This window comes from Zerene cesonia, chromosome 13 (assembly GCF_012273895.1).
Source record: "Zerene cesonia ecotype Mississippi chromosome 13, Zerene_cesonia_1.1, whole genome shotgun sequence".
NCBI classification, from domain to species: Eukaryota; Metazoa; Arthropoda; class Insecta; order Lepidoptera; family Pieridae; genus Zerene; species Zerene cesonia.
In genome coordinates this window covers 4,562,353-4,583,191 of record NC_052114.1, presented here as the reverse complement: position 1 = coordinate 4,583,191, position 20,839 = coordinate 4,562,353, and the positions used below count along the sequence as shown (strand labels likewise).

The following is a 20,839-nucleotide window of genomic DNA, read 5'->3' as shown; positions in this document are numbered from 1 at the left end:
AATACTATCATACGAGAAAGAATAAGTGCCATAGAAATGTATAAAATAAAAATTTGTATTAGCCCGAACTATGGCGACAAAAATATCCCTCTGAAAAGTTGGTCAATAAGTTAGGTTTTAAATAACTGAACTAGATTACACCTTCAAAAATACATTTCTAAATGAATTCAGGCAGAAACCATACTGACTTCTAAATTAAGGATGCTAATTCACTGAATGCTATTACAATTTCCTATATTTAGTCAAGACTAAGTTAAGTTGACTAAATTTAGTGTACCCAGTGTAATAAATACATATTGCTTTTGTCTAACTAATGACTAATGTATGAAAAATGACTAATTTAGTCAGTAGTAACTCGTACGTAATACGTTTAATCTGGTTTGACGTTAATCAATTATTACAAAAATATTGGTATAGAACATAGTCGCTTTCTCTGTCCCTATGTCCCTATGTATCATTAAATCAAAAACTTCACATCGGACTTTGATGGCTTTTTTTATAGTAATGATTGAACAGGAAGGATTATACGTATAATAGCATCTATTAAACAGCTCCGAATATAACACGCGAAGCCGTGCGTAAAAGCTAGTACTATAATATAGTACTAGCTTTTACCTTACTTTTTTTATATAGTTTAGTCTATGCTCATCAACGTCAGTAGTCAAGGCAAGAAGACAGTAGAAAGCATAGAGTAGAAAGTGTTGACAAATTTAACAATTAAATTACTTACTACTACTAATTATTAAATTAATTAATACATGATATTGTACTGTTTATTTCATTTTCAATGTTAAATAGCACATAATTTTCTAATGAAAGCTTAATGTAAAGATAAATATGCCTTATAGATAATACAGGCTACGGTACAATCAGTATAAATATTATATGGGACATTTGAATCATATATTAATAATTGATAAATTTTTAGACTAAACCTTGTTTTATTCTTAGAAAATAGGATTGATAAAAAATTATAAAAATCATGACCGATAATCTGGGTATCCTGAGTGAAATCTCTCCTGTTTTCCGTCCTTATATTCAGTGTATTTACCAAGACTTAAAACTAGGTAATTAGAACAAACTGATCCAATATTAAAATAAATATAACTAGATACTTTGCATGATCATTTTAAAAATGGTAATATTTGGTGATAATATTTCAGGTTTATGTAAAACTAAAATTGACTTGGAAAGGATATCTGGGAATGTAGAAGGAGTTGAAAGCCAATTAAGGGTGGTACTCCCATATTGCTCAAAAAAATTAAAGTGGGAAGTAATTTTTGATCCTTCAACACCATGGTTTGCACCAGACTTCAGATTTGATGACGAAAGCTTTCTTAGTAATATTGATGAAGAAAATCTTAATAAAGAGGTCCCAAGTCTTTGTCAGTGGAATTCAAGTGACCCTAAAGCTTTATGTGGAGTTTTGACAGAACTTATCAAATTATATAAATTTCATCAGGTAAGTAATATATTATAATCATATAATGGTTATTATCTAGGAATCATCCAAGAAAAGGATAAATTCTGCACCAATAATTAAGCAGAAATATTTGTATTTAACTTGATTGAGAATTTAATTGAGATTTGACATAAGTTTGCTATTTTAAGTTGAATTGCATAGCACCTACTTCAAAAACATTAGAAATACAAAATATTCCCTCAATAACTACATAATTTCAGATAAAGAAATTGAATGAGGATGACAATTCTCGTGCATCTTTTGAATACAGTGCATTACTTGGAAATGCTCTAACCACTGAACAAGATGTTGAAGTCTGGGTGGGAGGTCACATAGTCGAGTTTATGATTAAGTTAAAAGTCAATACATCTAAGCTCCCTGAACTGTATAATGAAAGGTAAATAGCATTGATAAATATGACATAAGAAACAAATTTATTATCAATACATTATTATTGCCTATTCATGACTGCTTCCATGGCATTGTGGGCAATGCGTAAGCCTAGATTTGCTACATCCCTTATCAGAAAATGAAATGCACTACAAACAAATATTTTTTTTTAATTACACAACTTTTTTTCCTACTTTCAAGATACACATCAAGCACTCACAGCAGAACACCTTTTTTTGTGAAATAAATTTTGATCTATCTTGTACTCGTATATAAAATTTCTGTGTCATAATTTTAGTTACCAAATACATCCGAAATCGCTGGACCAATTCTTACGAAATTTTGTGTGCATATTAGGTATGTCTGAGAATCAACCAACATCTATTTTTCACAGAACAGTGTTTGCCGGGTCAGCTAGTATATCTATAAATTTAAAGGAATTTAGTATTCATATGAAATTTACAGTTACTCAAATTAGCATAGTTTAGTTAAACAACTGAAGAATATAGCATAATCTTACTGAATGTCAAAAATATTATTTAATTTACAGCATTGATATGAATCCTGGGATTGACACAGCTCTTTTACTAGTGAGGTACCCAAATTCCACAAATGCAGAATTAATTCTTTCACCATTTTTGTCAAAAGTTCTGGGAAATATAACATTACCTTTGTAAGTTGCATGCAATGAGTTTTGTTATTTTTAAATAATTACACTAATATGACACATATTTTATTTAAACTTTTTTTTTTCAGAATGCATCAATCAGGAGTACTAATGGATTATGTACCAATGATAACAGATTTACTAAACAGCAAGGTAAATATTTTCTGTGTATAACATTCATGTTTTGCATAGCTATATATTTTATCACTAATGAGATCTTTTATTTTATTTTAAAGATACAGGATATTGTAAACAATGATAGGCTAAAGAGAGAATTGCTAGCTCAGCTGATTATTAAATATGAAGGAGCAATTCTAGAACATGATGCTACAAGTGCAGCATTACTATTTCAAATGAATGATTTTCATTGGATCTTGCAAATAGATATAGGCAAGTGTTTGTATCTTGGAAATAAGCAATTAAAAATTGAGAAGTATGATATTGATACCTTTAACATTTTCCTTAAACATATTGCAGGTGCAAATTTTCCTGAAAAATCACCTATATTAACTCTGCGATCTGTGTATCATAGTGCTAAAGGAAAGCCAAAGTCAAAAATTCTACCGAGTTGCCCACACACAAATTTTGAAGCATATATTGAACAACAGGTTGAAATATTCAAAAATGAATGCAAAGGAATTACAGCAAGTCACCCAATTCTTACTCTGGATAATTAAATATAAAAACTGTTTTTGAATATAGTTTAACTGTACCGTTTTATAGACAAATACAGTTTATTCCATTTCTGTAATTTTACTATCTTTAAAAGAGAAGCTATTCTATCAATATCCAAAGTACAATATAATGCAGAATGAGGTGGGAAAATTTGTTTTTTTATTAGAATTTAGTAGCTTTATAAAAACAGTCTGCCCATCTAGCATTGTAGAGTTAACATAGAAATGAAATGAGAATACATGTTTAAAATGTACAGAATACATCTTAAAATGTATATACAAATACATCTACACATTCCAATGTAAATACCTCACCAGATATTGTCACGATTTATTTTTATTGAAAATAAATAAAACAAATTATAATTTTAATAATTTATTATAAGATGCAATGTAAAGTAATATTTTCAACACTCCACAATATGATTCACAACTTTTATAAGCACTACTAAGTAACTTATACAGTATTTGAAGCATGTATATCTACAAACAAGTCAAGTCAATTGTGGTCATCAACTTAGTAATAAATTACCAACATCTCTATATTCTACTCCTAATTAAACTACTGATTAGTACATAGTGAAAATTATTGTGAAATAATGAAGTGAATAATGTTAAATCACAAAGAGTCACTGCAGTAACAATTATTTCTGTTCACAGAACAACTCCACATAGAAATTTAATAAAAATGATTTAAGTAATACATAGTAGTGGTGGGACTGTTGATAAGAAATTCCTTATAAATATATCCTTCCTTTCATATAAGGATATTTATGTTCATTATCAATTTTTCAAGAATACATATCAGTGATAAACCGATTCCTTTTCAAATAACAGTTGTCCAAATTTTTTCTCAATTTAATCATTGTCCAGTGTTATTAGGAGCAATTCAAGTAAAAGTATCAGTTTAATATATACTTTTTAGATATTCCATTTACAGCAATAAAACAAAAAATGAGATTTTACTCTCTTAATATAAAGACTGCAAAAATGTAAGGTCAATTTGTAATTTTGGGTTTCTCTTTATTTTCCAACAATTCAAACCGGTATCTCATGTACATAACTTTCATTCTGTCCCATACATTTTCAAATGAATCCATGGCTGGCCTGACATCTAACAGGGCAAACTCATTTTTACTATCCACTTCACCACCATCATAATAATCAATAATATATCTCACTTCTTTGCCACACCTATCTACAATCCAATCATGGCGATCAAAAGGCAACTCATACCTGAAAAATTTAAAAACACAATAGATGTTGTAGTAACAATATGATGAATTTGTTATTCATTATAATTAAGTATATTATTTACTTACCCGAGCATTGATCTGATACGAGCCCTAGGGCTATATTGTGTTGCTTTTCCTCCAAAACTCTTAAGCCTGGGATGTCCACATTCTTTTGCATGTAAAGCTTCCCACTTCAACACTTCTAGCCATGCCTATAAAATTAAGGAAACATCAGTATTGAGTTATATTTTATGAGGCAAAAAATGCAGTAATGAGATTTGAGAAAGAAGTAAGAATTAAATTCACTGTCACTTAGATTAAAAACAAACACATATTAAATAATACAGGTTAATTACCTGTTCATTGTTAGCATTATGAATTTTGATGATATCATCCATATCCTTAGGTTGAATGTCTTCATCCTTCCAACGCCAACCTTTACGTAACATTGCATTCCAAAACATTTGTTGACTTGGATATACCCAGAATTCGGTGGATCCATCAGGCATAGCACGAGGGATACTCGATACTTGTCTCTGAGTAGGTAGTTCAAATGGTTGGTCTGGTGCGGGTTGTTGATTAGCAGGAGGCATCTACAAAATCATTTTATAATCAAAAGTAATATCGTTAAAGATTCATCATAATTGTTTACCAGAGTTCGTTATTTACCATGTTATAAGGATTAACATCTTCCTTTTGAATGGGACATTCTGATGGTCGCGATTCTGCCTTTTTTTCTTGGTTTTCCATTTTATTGTGCATTGGGCATTCTGCGGGAGGATTAACATTTTTGGCAAAATTTTTAGGCTTCTCTGCCTCTGTTGATACTGTACTACCCATTTTGTAGGTGCCTTACGTAAGGCTGCGAGGTTATCCTAACATGATATGCCTGAAAATAATAGTTTGTTATGTTACAGGAATGATATTTGGAAAGCATTAAGTATCACAATATCACATGTAATAAGATACTCGATTAATTCAAAAATAAAAAGCACCTGAATAAAATGCAGATCCAAGACAGGTCACAGCACTGTCAATTTAATGGTTCAACTTGACAGATGACAACATCCAATTTATGACGGTATTCCCAGCTTTTGAGATAAAAATAATTATTATAAATGTTATAAGTACTTGCTAAAATGGCTAAATGGGCTATCTAACGCTGAAAGAATTTTTCAAATCAGACCAGTAGTTCCTGAAATTAGTGCGTTCAAACAAACAAACAAACTCTTCAGCCTTATAATATTAGTTTAGATTTCCAGCAGTGGTGATGTGTACAATACGCAGATAAATAGAAAAATTAATTTATTTCCTGCACGCTTGCTTGGTTTCAAACCCCTGACTTCAATTCAAGTCCGAGGTCTTAACCACTGAGCCACAAACGTGCCTTGAAATTTGAAAAATTTGATAAATTAATTTTAGATAGCAGCCAGGAGGTCATGTGCCATGTAATTTTGTAAGAACCATGAACTTCATGGCATGAAGTACAAAAAGAGATATTTTACGTACTGCTGTTTGTTTCTCTAGATATCTGTTAGAGTTAATGTGGATAGTGCGGTTATTATGTATTAGCTGGGAACTATGCGTAATTACCAGATTGTGGTAAAGGTTGTAAAAACTTTCGAAGTAATCACCTTTATCGGCACTTATATAAAATTACCATACCCGTTTTGTAAATGTAGTAAATAATGAAATCGAACACCGGAATCATAACATTTTTTAATAAAAAAAAATTCTAGTGTTCATTATAATAAAATGTTAGTAACAAACGATTGGAGGCTTTTATCTATCCGTATTATTATACTGCTTTTTGCTTTTATCATTTTTTCACCCTGCTTTTCTAGCGACTGCCTAGCGTTTCATTTGGTTCATGGATATTCTCTTCATATTTATCTTTATTTACGTTGTTACCATAGCCATTTCACGCGGGCGAGATGCCCCGTTTTCCATGTGTAAATGTTGATAATTCACTACATTTACCATGTGCGTTGGTAATTATCTATAATAACCGATAATTATAGATAACTAGCTGCGCCCCGCGGTTTCACCCGCGTAAGTCCGTATCCCGTAGGAATATCGGGATTAAAAGTTGCCTATATGTTATTCCAGTTGTCCAGCTGTCTGAGTACCAAATTTCATTGCAATCGGTTCAGTAGTTTTTGCGTGAAAGGGAAACAAACACGCACACATCCTTACAAACTTTCGCATTTATAATATTAGTAGGAAGTAGGATTATTTATGGAAGCAAGATATGGACAATGAATATTTGAAAATACATCATAGCAATAAAAATTAAAATAGCCCATTGTTATTAAATATCAATGTACACTATAAAACTTATTTTGTTATATTTTTTATTTCACTGTCTCATCACAGTTGAGTAGTAGTAGTATTTACTCAAGTAGGTCCCTACTTTATAGAACTTTATTAGTCCCTTAAACCATTAAAAAGTTTTTTTTTTTATTCCTGATAGAGAAGCGAAATGAATGTTTTTATATACAGGAAATAAAAGAATATAGTCTATGTAACAAATATAATTAATATTCTTTCTATACTATTTTAACCTACCAAAAATTATGAAACATATCACTTCTTTAAATATTTTAAGTACTTCTTAGCATTAAAGTTATCGTCTAAAGTTTCAGTGATTTTAACCTTCTTCTTAGGTTTCCTTTTATCCAGTCTTATCTTTTTCTCTGCTTCTGATAAAAGAGATAGATCTAAGGGTAGCTGAAACAAAGTCATTAAACATACAAAACAATTGGCCAAACTTCTATCACGATCATTCTACTTTAATTAATGAAAATCTTGATATACATAAATGGTTTAAATTAATGAAAATTACTTCTATCATACATAAACAATGTTCAAAGATAATTTAGATTATTAGGTCATATCATTAAATTTATTCAATTAAATTATTATTAAATTTTAAATATACATAAACTCTTGCTCTTTAAAGTTGCAACTTTTTAAGTAACTCTAAAATAACTTCTATAAATGGTCCAGTAGGTTTTGTGTGAAAACAATACAAACAGACAATTTATATACAAATATTTCCTCTCTACTATATTAGTATTGATATATATGATATTAACTTCATATAAAATTAAGTCAGTATGTATGTACGTATGTAACTCTTCTATTTTCAATGATACATTACAATGTTAGGTACCTTATAAGTATTTCTCCAGATTTAGTATCTTACCTTTATTATTTTTCGGGGTTCGTGGTATCTAATATTAATAGATGCACCATTCGCTAGAACTACTTTTGTAGGGTACATTCTTGTATATAATTCCCTGTGTATTTTTGTAATACTGGTTACATTATTATTTAAGTTTCTTTTACAATAATATTGTAAGAATAGTGCTTTATTTTCCAATAAGCATTTCAAAAACATAGTGTTATATTGCGATTTAATGCTCGTGGTGACTTTTAATTTTTTATTCTTTAAAAATTAACAAAATCAGTTATCACACCAATTCTATTCAGACAAGTGTGACATGTGAGTAATGACACTTGACGGTGTCAAAACAAATTTTTTTGAAGATTGTAAGGGCTTGGATACGCAAGACAGAACTTATTGGTACCTTGTGGAGTCCAGCCATAATGTAGAACAGAAGCACAGCAGGTATGGACTATTGAGGTAGTTGTTAATAGTTGGTTAGGTAGGCTTGACTCAAAATGCACTTATTACTCCAATTAATTTAGGTACTGAGTCAGATTATGGACATAATGAGTGATTTAAATAACTAATGGAGCCATTTCAAAGCCGACCATTCAAAGCAAAATAATATTGTTTGAGATAGTATTAGTATAAAAGTATTTAAATATGTCCATTTCTAAGTAACAACGTGATTACACCTTTCTAAATGCGTTCAACTTAGGCTTCTAAATGATTCAGTCAGTCAGAAACTATTCTGTCGTCTAAATTTAGGTGCTAACTCGATGAATGCGATTACACGTTTCCAAATTTAGTGAGGACTTAATTAAGACAACTATATTTAGTGTAGTGTAATAAACGCATTAGTCTAATATCTTCGGTCAGAAACAGTGTTAGCAACCTGAAGTGGACCGACTATCGTACCCCGGGGCGTAAAATTATCGTACATGGAACGAAATTATCGTACTTTTTAGGATAATGTCTATTACAGATAAATAAATCATATAAATTGTAATATTGATATGCATGCAAGTACTCTATAGTTTATCTTTTTTAAACCACCGCTGTCAAATCAACAGAACACTGAAATCCAAATGTTTTACACGTCGCACAGACCCTGAACTTTTTGATTCCCTTTCCACTTTAAGTTCAATAAATGCGCCAAGCGTAAAATTCACTCAGACAAAATTTCACTGTTCTCATGCAAGTTGGATACATAATCGAAATATCGAACTTATATTCTTTTGTTCGCATTGGTAAATGCTATACTAATCAATAAGAAAGCGTATACAGCAGGCGCTTGATAAAGTTACAGTATCGGCAGTGGTGAAACTTAACATAGGGAATCGTAAGAACCAATAGGAATAAAGAACTTGTATTTCCCGGTATTTTCCCAAGACTTAATTGGACAAAATAAATCATGCTAATTCGATTTAGACTATCAGCGCATGAGTGAAATAGTATAAATTCTCAAATTTTGCATCATGATAGAAATTATCGTACAATCTGCGTACGATAATAGTATGCTATCGTACATCGTACGTAGGCACAAAATTATCGTATGTGTACGATAATTATCGTACGGTTCCGAACACTGGTCAGAAACCATCTATATACAGCGCGCTCTCTATAGTTTATGGTTGACAACTTTTGTTGCCTATGTATATTGTTGTTTATTGTTTATTGTTGACCTTTTCGCGTCTGTTTATTATTAGGTACTATCTCAGTGTTCGCATCCTTTTCGAAGCTTAACTCGTATGGCATTTTTAAAGTTTTTATTTTTGTTTAATTAAATGTACAATATCATATATATTTTATGGAGATTAAAAAGTCTTACTAGAATATAGTACATCATTGTTTAGAAGCGTTCGTATCAAAGGTACCTAATCAAAGATTGTATGAGTAACAACTAACGATGACTTAATGCCAATGCAGTAGCCTCGCCTTTTATATTGGCGTTTAAATTTTTTTGGTTTAAAATTTTATTCATATAAAAATTGTTTTATAGGTTTCTTGCGAGGATTAGTTATGGGGTGCACGCAAAGTGAAATATCTCCACAAAATGAAACGCCTAAAAAAGGATGTACCGACGTTCTATGGCTGGTTATATATGTAATCTTTTGGATAGCAATGGTGACTTTCATTTAATGTACTTGATTATGTTATGATTTATATTTGAATCTTAAATGTATCATTTTTAATTTATTTTAGATATTTGTTGCTGCAATCTCTTTTGTATACGGAAATCCGCAACGACTCATAAATGGATATGATTCCTTTGGTAATACATGTGGTGTAAAAAATAACAAGAAACTAATAAACTTCCCACTTGCCGGCATAAGCACTGCTGACAAAAGTTACCTGTTTTTTATGGATGTAAAGCAATTACGACGGTCTCTCAAAATATGTGTAAAAGAATGCCCAAATAAAAAAATGGAAACTTTAACTGATATTCAAAACTTCTACAAGCAAACTGGGTCTAGTTTATGTAGATATGATATAAACTTGAATACCACAACAAATACTGGAGATTTAAACAATTTCATAGGCCCATGCCCTGTTTTACCAGTTTATGAATCATTCCCGCTTCTTAACCGGTGCTTTCCAAAGTCAGCTAAAGATGTAGCTCAGAAAGTCTTTACCGATTTCTATGATTTGCTAAACAGCTGGGACACAATTGAGCAAATGCTGTCTGACCTATATAACTCTTGGAAAGAAATGATTATTTGTGTAATTATAGCATTTAGTAAGTAATATATATTTTTTTTTAATAAAATGTAATAGTATAAACTAATTTACTTCAATGTCTTTAATTTCTTTTCAGTTTGTTCTCTAATAATGGTTTCTATTTTGCATTTATTGGCAACATTAGTGTCTTGGATATTTATGATCATAGTATCAATTGCAAGTGTGGCGGGAACAGCCTTGTTATGGTACACTTATCATGAACTTAGAACTAAACAGAGAGACTTCTCTGATACAACTGCTTTCCTAGCTGTAAGTTCAATTGGCAATTTTTTTATTACAAAAATTGGATTTATATGGTGTAGGTTTCAGTTGTTCAGTGATAATGTTTGAAATATATTTTTAATTGCTAACATGTAAATTTCTTTTCAGGAATCCTTTAAAAATGAAAAAGCCTTCCTATGGTACTCCATTATAGCTACAATAATTACTGTAAGTCATTATATATGTATATATTTTTTTAATTTTATTTGTTGTAAGTGTTAAATATATCAATATGTCTAGGTAATTTTGCTCCTCCTTGTATGGGTGATGAGATCGCGTGTGTCATTTTTGGCTGCATTGTTCAAAGAAACAGCTCATTGCCTTGGATCCATACCAGCACTCTTTCTCCAGCCAATAATTACATTCTTCTTCTTGGTGCTGTTTTTTGCTTTTTGGTCATCTGTTGTGGTAAGATACTAACACCTCGAAATAATATTTCTTTTTAGTATAAATAGTATGTTTTATAATGACACAAACAACTTTCTAGGTTTGCTTAGCTACAGCTAACTATCCTGGTATACCTTATAAAACAAACTTCTTCATCAATGGTACACAACTACCAGACCATGTAGATAGTGCAGCCATTCAGGCTCAAAAGATTAACAGCAGTGCCAGTTTTAAAAGTGAGTAATGCAAATTTCTTTAATAAGTTTCAACACATTTTTCTCAGTAACTTTTTTTATTGATACACAGGAGTGAAAAGTGGAAGTTAAGAGTCAGCACTCCAATTTTGCAAAAGGCAATTGTTCTTTTTTGTATTAAGAAAACAGTATTATTTACTAAGTAGAATATTAATTGAGAAATTAATTCCCTTTATTGCAATGTTGTCATAGTCATGATGAGTCATAGCACACATACATGGCTATTATGTAAAAAGCAAAGCCATGTTTTTTAATTCCTTTGTCAATCTAATTTCAAAGAATAACATTTTCCAGGTATTTATTGTAATGATGGTATATTTTTTATATTTATTTATTTTATCAGACTGTCTGTGGTTAGTTCTGAGCATTATTTGGCAAATACATTTTTCTTTTGTAGTATTAATATTAGTACAAAATATGTGCCTTTTTGCTTATATTTAAAATATTTATGCTGATAATATTACATAATGAAGTATTTAATGAATATTCAATAATAGCATTACAATATTCAGAATACATTGAAAAATTAATTTTTATATTTCATATGTATTAAGTTGTCACAGTTTATATTGTATAGCAAGCTTTTTTTTTATTACATCACAAGCTATTTTTTTATTTTTATTATAATTTATTTTAGGTACTTATGTATGTATGTTTTTGTTTATTTATTTATATTTATGTTCATTGTATTCATTAGGCTATATTCTAGATCCAATAGAGTTTAACCCTATGTGGGTAAGGAGTATGTGGTGGATGTGTCTTATCTGCCTTGTGTGGGGAAGTGAATTTATATTGGGCTGCCAACAGATGACTATTGCTGGGGCTGTGTCGCACTGGTATTTCAGGTGATTTGTTTTCTTTTTGTTTAATGTATTTTTATTTACATAAAGCTTTCGTTTAAAAATAGTTTTAATTAAATACCTGGTATTAATTTTTGATGATAATTAGAATTTTCCTAAAAACACTTCACAATATCTGTTTTTTATTTTTCTTGTTTCATTCATATATTTATTAATTATGAGTATTACATACATTAATAACCTTTTCTTTTATAGGGGTCCCCATAGTGATTCATCACCAGTACTATATTCTGTTGGAAAACTTCTTAAATATCATCTAGGTTCAGTAGCTAAAGGATCATTTTTGATCACATTATTCAAAGTGCCACGCCTTATTCTAACATATCTCCACGCCAAGTAAGAAATTTTTATTATATTATTGTAAGTCTAGTTTTGCTGGTTTTATCCACATGATCTTTAAAGTAGGAATTAATTTGTATCAGCTATCTGCTTTCAAACAAAGTTTGATGTAAAAGAAAGAAAAATAAATGTGGAGACAAACAATAAAATACTGTTGATGCTTTTATGGTGTTCTTTATTAAATGCTTAAACTAAATGATATACAGGATTTTTTGTAATAAGTTGAATACTGACTATAGTCTGTCTACGCCTAAATATAATTCCATTCATTAGGTGGATGTGATTAAGTATTTGAAGTTCGAGTAAGTTACTATACCTACACGGATAAAGGTATTTTACACAGACATCATTTGATCTGAAGAAATATAATTGTACAATTTTCTGTAACATTGTAATTTGTAATAAATTTTTTAGACTTTCGTCAAGGGCAGAAAAAGGTTCGGAGTGTGCTAAGTGTGGATTAAAATGCGGTATTTGTTGCTTTTATTGCCTCGAAAAATTCATTCGCTATTTGAACCATAATGCATATACAATAATTACCATAGAAAGATGTCATTTTTGTAAGGCAGCAGCTAAGGTAACCATACAATTTTGTTATTATTGATTAAATAACTGATTTCTATTGATCTAAGAAGAAAATTATTTTTTTCTTGTGTTAATTTTTTTATTTATATTCAGTGTTTCAGTTTTCTTCTATAGTAAATAAAAAACTGCACAAAATACACTTCATTTCAATAACAGTGAAGTAATGCATTTAAATATGATTTGACTTTTGTTTCTTAGTTTTTTAAAGCCGTTAAATTATTTTTTTTAACTATGCTAAACGCTATACGCCCGTCTTATAGCTAATGTCAATCAGTGAAGTTGCAGCTTTCTAATGGTGAAAGAATTTTTGAAGTTGGTCCATGATTTGGTTGAACATGGTTCCAGATGATTTTTGCGTGAAAATGTTACAAGCATACAAAAATACAAAAGTTTCCTTTTTATAATATTAGTGTTGATGGTTTATTTATATAATTTATTTATTTATTTATTTATTTATAATCACCCATTACGTTTGCTATAAAGAGATTAGATTTGCTCAAGTATAAATTGAAGTAAGTTTTATAATTATTTTTGTATTTATTTTTTCGGTGGCTATGATATATGGTATATTTTTGAACTGTTTCACATAAATTGAATAACCATAAAATTTGTTTTCCAGGCTTTCAGTGTTATTGTGAACAACGCCTTGCAAGTGGCCACAATAAACAGTGTGGGCGATTTCATTCTATTTCTGGGCAAGTGTATCGTAACAGCCATAACTGGCATCATTGGCTTACTTCTGCTAAAACGAAACTCCGACTTACATTTCTTCGCAGTTCCTACACTCGTTATCTGTATTTATTCGTTCTTTATTGCACATTGCATTCTATCTCTGTATGAGGTAAGTTTAAACTGGTATTTTTTTCACATAACATTTATTTTAATCTATTCATACCAAGCAGTAGATTCTAAGTTTCAAGCAAAATTAACAAGATTGTGGGTTAAGTGTTAACTGAACTACAACAGTATATGCGAAGTCACTAGTTCGCAGCCATAGCGTACCTAAAATCACAAAATTATATAATCCATCCTTCATTACCTTGCTGCTATTTGTTTAGTATTGTTTGCATTTGTAAATTGTCAAATAAATATACCATGTAATGTAATATAATATACTGTGTCCGTTTGTTTTTCTTTCTTGTGTTATAAGAGATAAAATTAAATATTTTGCGTATTTTTCAGATGGTAGTGGATTCTCTGTTTTTGTGCGTTTGCGAGGATCGTAACATGAATGGTGACAATGGTAAATGGAAGAATTCAAGATTGGCTGAACTCGGAGGACATAAAACAAACAGACAGGAACAAAACGCCGCTGAATTGGAAGATTTGCAGGAAAAGTACTGAGTTTGTGAGTTTTAGCATGCGCGACTTTTCTCTTCTGTCTTCTTCATGTATGCATGGATACGGACGGAAATGGAGTTTAAGTATTTCTTATGTCCATACCCCCTTTTTTTAATCAGCTTGATGATAAAATATTAATCGCCTATAGAAAATTGACATATACACATATCTTTTAAAAATGGCCCAACTAAAAATGTTGAAAATAGCTGTATTCGTTATGTGCGAGCTTGTTAGCTTTAAGTTTATTTATTTTTTTTAAATGTTGGTATGAGAAAAGAGTTTTAAAGTTTAAATTTTAAATATAACAATATTACTGCGTCTTATTGGTTTTTTCAGTATATCCGTTTCTGTACTAGATGCATGTCGCTATGCGTAAAAATACATAATGCGTTCCGCTTGCACGCAAGCATGAGGTTGCAAACCTTTTACCTGCGATGTCAATTTTTTTTTGTGTACAAACGTTTAATAAGTGAGGCTAGTCTATAAACTTATTATTTTTTTCACATAGTTCTTGTTCTCTCCGTTAACGGCAACTGTTTATAATGTCAAAATATGCATTCCCTCATCAGTCTATTATTGCCAAATTCCGGTTTCGGGCACTTTAATAATTACATACTATTAATCTTATTCTAATTGCTCTTGTTGTTTTAATAATACCAGTTTAGTTTTTATGAAAAATTATGCACAACATTTTTGTTACAGATAAACAGATCTGATTTCGGATATATTTACACTTTCTAAGGCTATGCATTACTCGAAGTCTCAACAGTTAATAAGATTTTTATAAATTTCCTATTAATGTAATTTTAAACTGTTCTTTTGTCTTCTTTTGTTAACGTTACGTATATATAATAAGAACTGATAACATATACAAATTTTCGAAAATTGCATAGGTATAAGTTTACTTATTTATATTAGATATACAATCATGTTTCATAATATTTTATAATTTGTCATTAATTGTCAGCTTTAATTATTTTTTGCCTATTTTTATACTTGTAGAAATAATGTTGATATAATCTCGAATGAATTTAATCTCAGATTATAATTTAAATTTTTTATTTTAGAAACTATGAATTAAATGCGTACAATCATGACTAGTGTATAAGAAAAAATATTTTGCTAGGACATTTATTTTTTGTAATGTTTGATCGATTTTATGATACTCGCTGCTTAAATGCACTTTTTCGCGTTTTTTAAATGTTAACATCCAAAAATGCATTGTTTCCTTTTTAAAATCTTAACATTTTATAAAAATTATTAATAATTAATTATACTCATTCAGTACATTATATTTAATATAATATAATTAACTTCTTCCATTATTTTTATAACATGATATATAAAGTCTCAGTTTAAATGAAAGCAAATATTTAATTTACTAGAATAAGTATCAAATAATAAAAATGTCCATCAAATGTTTGCTGTGTCACTATGTTGTTTTATACGTGTCGCAGGTATATTTTCAAAGCCTTGAAATTATAATTACAGTAGATTATTAGTCGATTGCATTTGTTCTATAGACATTGTAATTTTACAGCGACACTATAATGATTTTGAAACGTAATTATATTTTGACAATTTCGTCGGTCGACGAGGTCGACGTTTCTATTGTTGTGTTTCCAATCCTAGAATGACGAATAAAGAAAATTTCAAATCCGACCGCTTACGACTCGACGGCTCGCGCTGCTAACATCGTTTATGATATTATCACTAGTCCCTGTGAAATTGCTATGTCACTTAACAAGGCCGTTAAATTTTAAGATGTGAAAACGATTATCAATCGAGCCTTACCCTTGTTAGTAAGAAATAAGCAACATTGTTGTAATTGTGTATTTTTAGTTTTATAACGTTGAAATGCTTTATAAATGAGAAATTTAGAAAGAATAGAAAAAAAAATGATCACGAAGCGGGATTCGAACCTGCGTAAAAAGACGCAACGCCAATCCCACTTTATCATCGAATTTCCTCTTCTCTTTCAAAATTTCTCAATATTATACCTTTTATTTTACATCTACAAAGGGCTTCTTAAGGAGAAAAAAAAATCAATTTCCAGGGCATGATTTCGAAATTTACCATATAATAAATGGACCTCTAACAGGAACTAGGTAAAATAGCATTTATGTGTGTTTCTTATATATACATATATAGGCAGCTTATTTTAAATTTTATAGCTAGGACTTTACAAGGAATGCTATACTTGCATAAGTAAAATATCTAGGATCAGAAAATTTTTGAGACTAAAAAAAATTATTGCATTTACATATTACCTATATGAATTTAATCAATTGTATTTTTTTATTAACATTTAAACATGTCAGTTTATATTGCTTTACATTGAATATTATACAAATGTATTGGGAGTATGAATGTAAATTATTATGATGCATATTGCTATTTCAGTAATCATAATAATATTTATTTTGAAGCCAAAGTAATGACTTAGTTCCATGTTATGTTCATCATTTACACTTGAATAGACAAAGCAAGATTCCATCCCTTTCCTTTTACAAATTGTTGTAATTGTTTACCCATAACATGTAGCAATGTTTTAGACTTTTTTTGTATCCTGACTTTAGTCAAGAAACCGTCCAGAGTGATTTGATGCTCAAGTGCTGTAATTAGTAAATAATCATTAAACAAATATTAATTTAAGGCAAAAAAAGGTATTGTAACATTAAATTCACTATGACTCCATTTTTAACATAAAGCTTTAATATTTATTTGTTGTACCTTATAAATTTTTCATATTGTGTCACCATACATAAACTTATGCATTTTTTATTATTGCTTATGAATCAAATGTAACTTCCAAGTATTGCTAGTATATTGTATAATTTTTGGATTGTTGATCTTAAATAATAAAACAATTTGAGTGTCAATATTAAATTTGTTTTATTTAATTCCTTCATTTTGACTTCAGTGGTTTCTTCTTTTTGAATTGTTTTCTTTTTTTAATTTGATCTGAAATCTTTTTACTCTTAGCTTTAAGTTGCTTCCGTCTGATGGCCATGTCAGGTTTAGTTTTGGATTTCTTGATAGATTTTACAGTACTAGTATCTGGTGATTTATTTTCTTCTTCATCCATTGGTTCATCTTTTATTTCGTCTAAAAAAATATATATACTATAACATTATCATAAAATTCATGATTTAGAAATTAATCACTAATGTGATGAAAATCGAACTTATACACTGCAAAATTTTGAGTAGATTGTTATACCAAGAGACATTAAGATAAGAATAAATATACCATAACATAATTTATAAAATATATACTAAGCTTATGGCAAATGAATCAAAAATACCTTTTATAACCACATTCTCAGCTTTCTTTACTGGGTCACCTTTAAAGAAGGAAGCATCTTCTATATCTGGGTACCCAGTAACTGGTTTACTTGCTTCATTGAGGACTTTCTTTTCAATTCTCTTTTCATATTTATTTGCAGCTCTCTTAGAGAATGCTTGTCTTAGTTTAGCAGGGCTAATATATTTAGAATTTTCCCACAATGTTGAACCACCAAAGGAGCCAGAGAATATTTTCACCTATAAGTTAAATTTGTAATCAATTTATTTCAATAATTTTATAATTCGAGATATTTTAATAAGATAATATTGTGTGATGAAAAATGGTGATACTCACGGGATTGAGTACAAATCTTGGGCCAATTTCAGCCAAAGCTCCATCTTCAGACAGGATCTGGTAATTTCTGAACCAAATTCTATTATCAAGTATCATGAATGTGTATACATGATCAAAGAAGGGCTGGCTTTTAGGATGGTGTTTGGGCACACCAAAGATTTGAATCAGCAACTCTTTCAAAAGAGCATAATGAGCATCTTTAGCAAACTGAGGGTCAAAAGATAATAATGGTCTCGAACCTCTTAAACAATTGCCTGTCATTTTGAGCTCACCCATTGTGTAAACTAAAAATAATACCAAAATATAAGGTTCAGTACATAAAGGTATAATATTAAAACACTATAACTAAAAACTTTTTAACGGATTTTAAACGCGATTTATTCATTGTATTATTAACCAGACGTTTCAAACACTTTACAGCGAGCATGGTCACGGGGAGACTGGTCACGCTCAAATCAAGTCAAATCCGTTAGGAAGTTTTTAATTTCTAAATGTATAATACTCGCGTAAAATCAAACAAAAGAAAATACACTATAACTAATCAAACTTACTGTTTTCTACTAAAAATTTTACACTCGGGCCATTGGGTATATTAGACATCCAAAGGTATAAGTCCCTCATCTTCCTTCCTTCAAATAAAATGCACTTATTGCAGTTCTTCATTTCACTTATTTCATTAACCACATATAAGTTCTTACTTCTTTCCATTTTAGATTCAGTTTTATGATGAGGCATGAGTTTTTTTATATCTTCCATCAAATGACGATGGCGATGATTTATTCCTCGTGCAGCAAATACTAAAACTCTTTGTCTATTTATCCATTTAACCTAGAATTATTTTCAAATACTTCATTAATTATAATAATATGATAGTACCAATACAAATTATATATTTCATTAAATAACAAACTTACTTGTTTTGGGGTAGGATCATCAGACATTCGAACAGGAGGTAAAGTTACCATATTTTCAGTCTTGACCGGTACTTGCGTTTTAGAATCTTTTTTTTTCTCCTTCTTAACCTTTATTTTAACCATTTTTATAAATATTTACTTATTAACCTTAAAACACGTGCTACTACTCGCCTCTTGCAAGTTAAACAACACCACAGATGACGAAGTTAGGAACTAGTTACTACGAACAACATAGTACACACATGACTGATGACATTGACACATAAGGCTACTGCAACATGTGTCAAGTCTAGTATATTACGTGTTTTGTAAGCAGCATTTATGAAGTAACTAGTTCTTAATCTGTGTCCACTGGGCAGCTGGCATCACTACTGCCGTCGTTGCTTTCTTTATAAATGGGTTTTGAATATGAGTAATTGCCCATTGAAATTCTTCTTGCCTTCCTCATGAACGATGAACAAAAGATTTGATTTTACAAATATATAGAATAAATATAAATAATATTTACAAAATATAATTAAATTAAATTTAAATAAGCTTTAGTAACACTCCAAAATTGACTTTCTGGTTTATAGTTTCTTCTTTACTACAACTACAAAAGTCAAAGAGTGACAGCAGTTAACCTGACCACTGACAGACGACAGTGTCAAAAGATCAGAGAACGGCGAATCGGCGATAATAACAAATAACTATATTAGTCATTTTAGTATTCTTAGTTCTTGCATTGTCACAAATCTCTTATTGTGAGAAAAATTTCAAAAGAGACTGCACGTATGCCATTCAAGCATATATTTTATTAAAACTTTAATAATTTTTCTGATAAGATGATAAATCCACGAAATTTTATTGTTATCAACTGTTGCAAAATTATTTTTTTCAATCACGCAAAATATTCCTCTTCAGCTCTCCCGAGATTGTCATCGGTAAGTTTCAACCGTGTTTATGTTTAGATAAAGCTATAGTGATAAGAACAATCTATGTATATTTGTTGTTATTTTAGATAAATATGTAAATACACGTAGTTATTTTGATAACTTGTTACAGGTTTATTATAAAGCTGAATTGTTCAGTTTTAATCCTAAGTAAGGAAAACAATAAATTGAAATGAGACTTCTATAAGAATATAAAATGATTTAAATGAGAAAAATTGATAAGCACTAAAATGTTTTGTTTATAATTGATTATTGGAAATTTTATAATTAATACACTACACTATATTGTGAGTGCAGTTGCAAACAGGGGCAGTGACCTTCTACAGAATTGCATTGACCTTTCCCTTCTATCATTTATAATTTTTAATTTTATATTTATTAAACACATTATATTTACAGGAAAAATATAATGTTAAACGAAAAAGTTTTGGTACTATACATGCAACAGATATAAATTATTTTAAATCAATATTAAGTGAAGATCGTGTAATTACTGAGGAATCTGATGTTTTACCATTTAACATAGACTGGATAAAAAATTGTAGAGGTGTGTATTGTTATACTTACATAATAATCTATATTATTCCTGAAAATATTAATTCAGTGTCCCTAAATGGATAAATGCGTTATTTTTTTTTAGTTAAGTGGAATCAATCATCCTCAACTGAGCCTTTCTTATTCATACTTGTTTATCAAATATATTTAATTTTAAGTTTTATAGGATTTAAATGCTTTATAAATGATTGTTTATGAACTATGATAATTAAGCAGTATAAAATTATGCAATTTTAAGGTCAATCAAAAGTTGTGTTGAAACCTAAAACAACTCAGGAAGTATCTGAAATTCTTTCATACTGCAACAGCAAAAAATTAGCAGTCTGTCCTCAAGGTGGAAACACAGGGCTGGTTGGAGGGTCAGTGCCAGTTTTTGATGAAATTATTCTCAGCCTTAGTTCTATGAACAAAATTATAAGTTTGGATG

The 20,839-nt window shown here is 29.8% G+C and overlaps 6 protein-coding genes across 11 annotated transcripts in view; 3 read left to right on the top strand and 3 right to left on the bottom strand.

The window, feature by feature from the left end:
- Window positions 1-638: 638 nt before the first annotated feature.
- Window positions 639-3,270, top strand: LOC119831100 (BRISC and BRCA1-A complex member 2-like). Its single transcript, XM_038354355.1, has 7 exons — window positions 639-1,067; window positions 1,164-1,462; window positions 1,684-1,859; window positions 2,403-2,525; window positions 2,609-2,672; window positions 2,756-2,909; window positions 2,997-3,270. Exons 1-7 carry the CDS (start codon window positions 983-985, stop codon window positions 3,194-3,196), a joined length of 1,101 nt encoding a protein of 366 aa, XP_038210283.1. The 5' UTR covers window positions 639-982; the 3' UTR covers window positions 3,197-3,270.
- A 288-nt stretch (window positions 3,271-3,558) lies between these two features.
- LOC119831101 (cytochrome c-type heme lyase) lies at window positions 3,559-5,512 on the bottom strand. Its single transcript, XM_038354356.1, has 5 exons — window positions 5,424-5,512; window positions 5,098-5,317; window positions 4,785-5,021; window positions 4,516-4,640; window positions 3,559-4,429 (listed from the first exon to the last, which is right to left on the bottom strand). The coding sequence occupies exons 2-5, from the start codon at window positions 5,266-5,268 to the stop codon at window positions 4,192-4,194; spliced, it is 771 nt and encodes a 256-aa protein (XP_038210284.1). The 5' UTR covers window positions 5,269-5,317; window positions 5,424-5,512; the 3' UTR covers window positions 3,559-4,191.
- A 1,500-nt stretch (window positions 5,513-7,012) lies between these two features.
- On the bottom strand, window positions 7,013-7,957 carry LOC119831154 (39S ribosomal protein L55, mitochondrial). Its single transcript, XM_038354426.1, has 2 exons — window positions 7,637-7,957; window positions 7,013-7,158 (listed from the first exon to the last, which is right to left on the bottom strand). The coding sequence occupies exons 1-2, from the start codon at window positions 7,829-7,831 to the stop codon at window positions 7,015-7,017; spliced, it is 339 nt and encodes a 112-aa protein (XP_038210354.1). The 5' UTR covers window positions 7,832-7,957; the 3' UTR covers window positions 7,013-7,014.
- A 1,259-nt stretch (window positions 7,958-9,216) lies between these two features.
- Window positions 9,217-17,201, top strand: LOC119831010 (choline transporter-like 1). 6 transcript variants are annotated; one of them, XR_005287871.1, is made up of 14 exons: window positions 9,263-9,473; window positions 9,603-9,727; window positions 9,806-10,340; window positions 10,419-10,591; window positions 10,712-10,771; window positions 10,844-11,011; window positions 11,091-11,226; window positions 11,942-12,089; window positions 12,300-12,440; window positions 12,858-13,020; window positions 13,648-13,869; window positions 14,211-14,376; window positions 15,072-15,932; window positions 15,968-17,201. XR_005287871.1 is itself a non-coding variant. In XM_038354205.1 (13 exons), the coding sequence occupies exons 2-12, from the start codon at window positions 9,623-9,625 to the stop codon at window positions 14,370-14,372; spliced, it is 2,013 nt and encodes a 670-aa protein (XP_038210133.1). In that variant the 5' UTR covers window positions 9,217-9,309; window positions 9,603-9,622; the 3' UTR covers window positions 14,373-14,376; window positions 15,072-17,201. The 6 variants fall into 6 exon arrangements, 5 of the variants coding, with proteins under 5 accessions (XP_038210133.1, XP_038210135.1, XP_038210134.1 ...); XM_038354205.1 differs by having other exon boundaries at window positions 9,217-9,309; window positions 15,072-17,201; XM_038354207.1 differs by having other exon boundaries at window positions 11,954-12,089; window positions 15,072-17,201.
- Window positions 17,202-17,239: 38 nt separating this feature from the next.
- On the bottom strand, window positions 17,240-19,166 carry LOC119831012 (ribosome biogenesis protein BRX1 homolog). Its single transcript, XM_038354209.1, has 5 exons — window positions 18,926-19,166; window positions 18,563-18,839; window positions 18,012-18,295; window positions 17,677-17,914; window positions 17,240-17,477 (listed from the first exon to the last, which is right to left on the bottom strand). Exons 1-5 carry the CDS (start codon window positions 19,046-19,048, stop codon window positions 17,278-17,280), a joined length of 1,122 nt encoding a protein of 373 aa, XP_038210137.1. The 5' UTR covers window positions 19,049-19,166; the 3' UTR covers window positions 17,240-17,277.
- A 399-nt stretch (window positions 19,167-19,565) lies between these two features.
- Window positions 19,566-20,839, top strand: part of LOC119831014 (D-2-hydroxyglutarate dehydrogenase, mitochondrial) — a 4,497-nt gene continuing 3,223 nt past the window's right edge. Inside the window, exons 1-3 of the mRNA XM_038354210.1 lie at window positions 19,566-19,848; window positions 20,257-20,404; window positions 20,651-20,839. The exon at window positions 20,651-20,839 is cut by the window's right edge and continues 3 nt beyond it. Coding sequence (XP_038210138.1) covers window positions 19,750-19,848; window positions 20,257-20,404; window positions 20,651-20,839 — 436 coding nt within the window. The 5' untranslated portion in view covers window positions 19,566-19,749. The remainder of the gene's footprint in view (window positions 19,849-20,256; window positions 20,405-20,650) is intronic.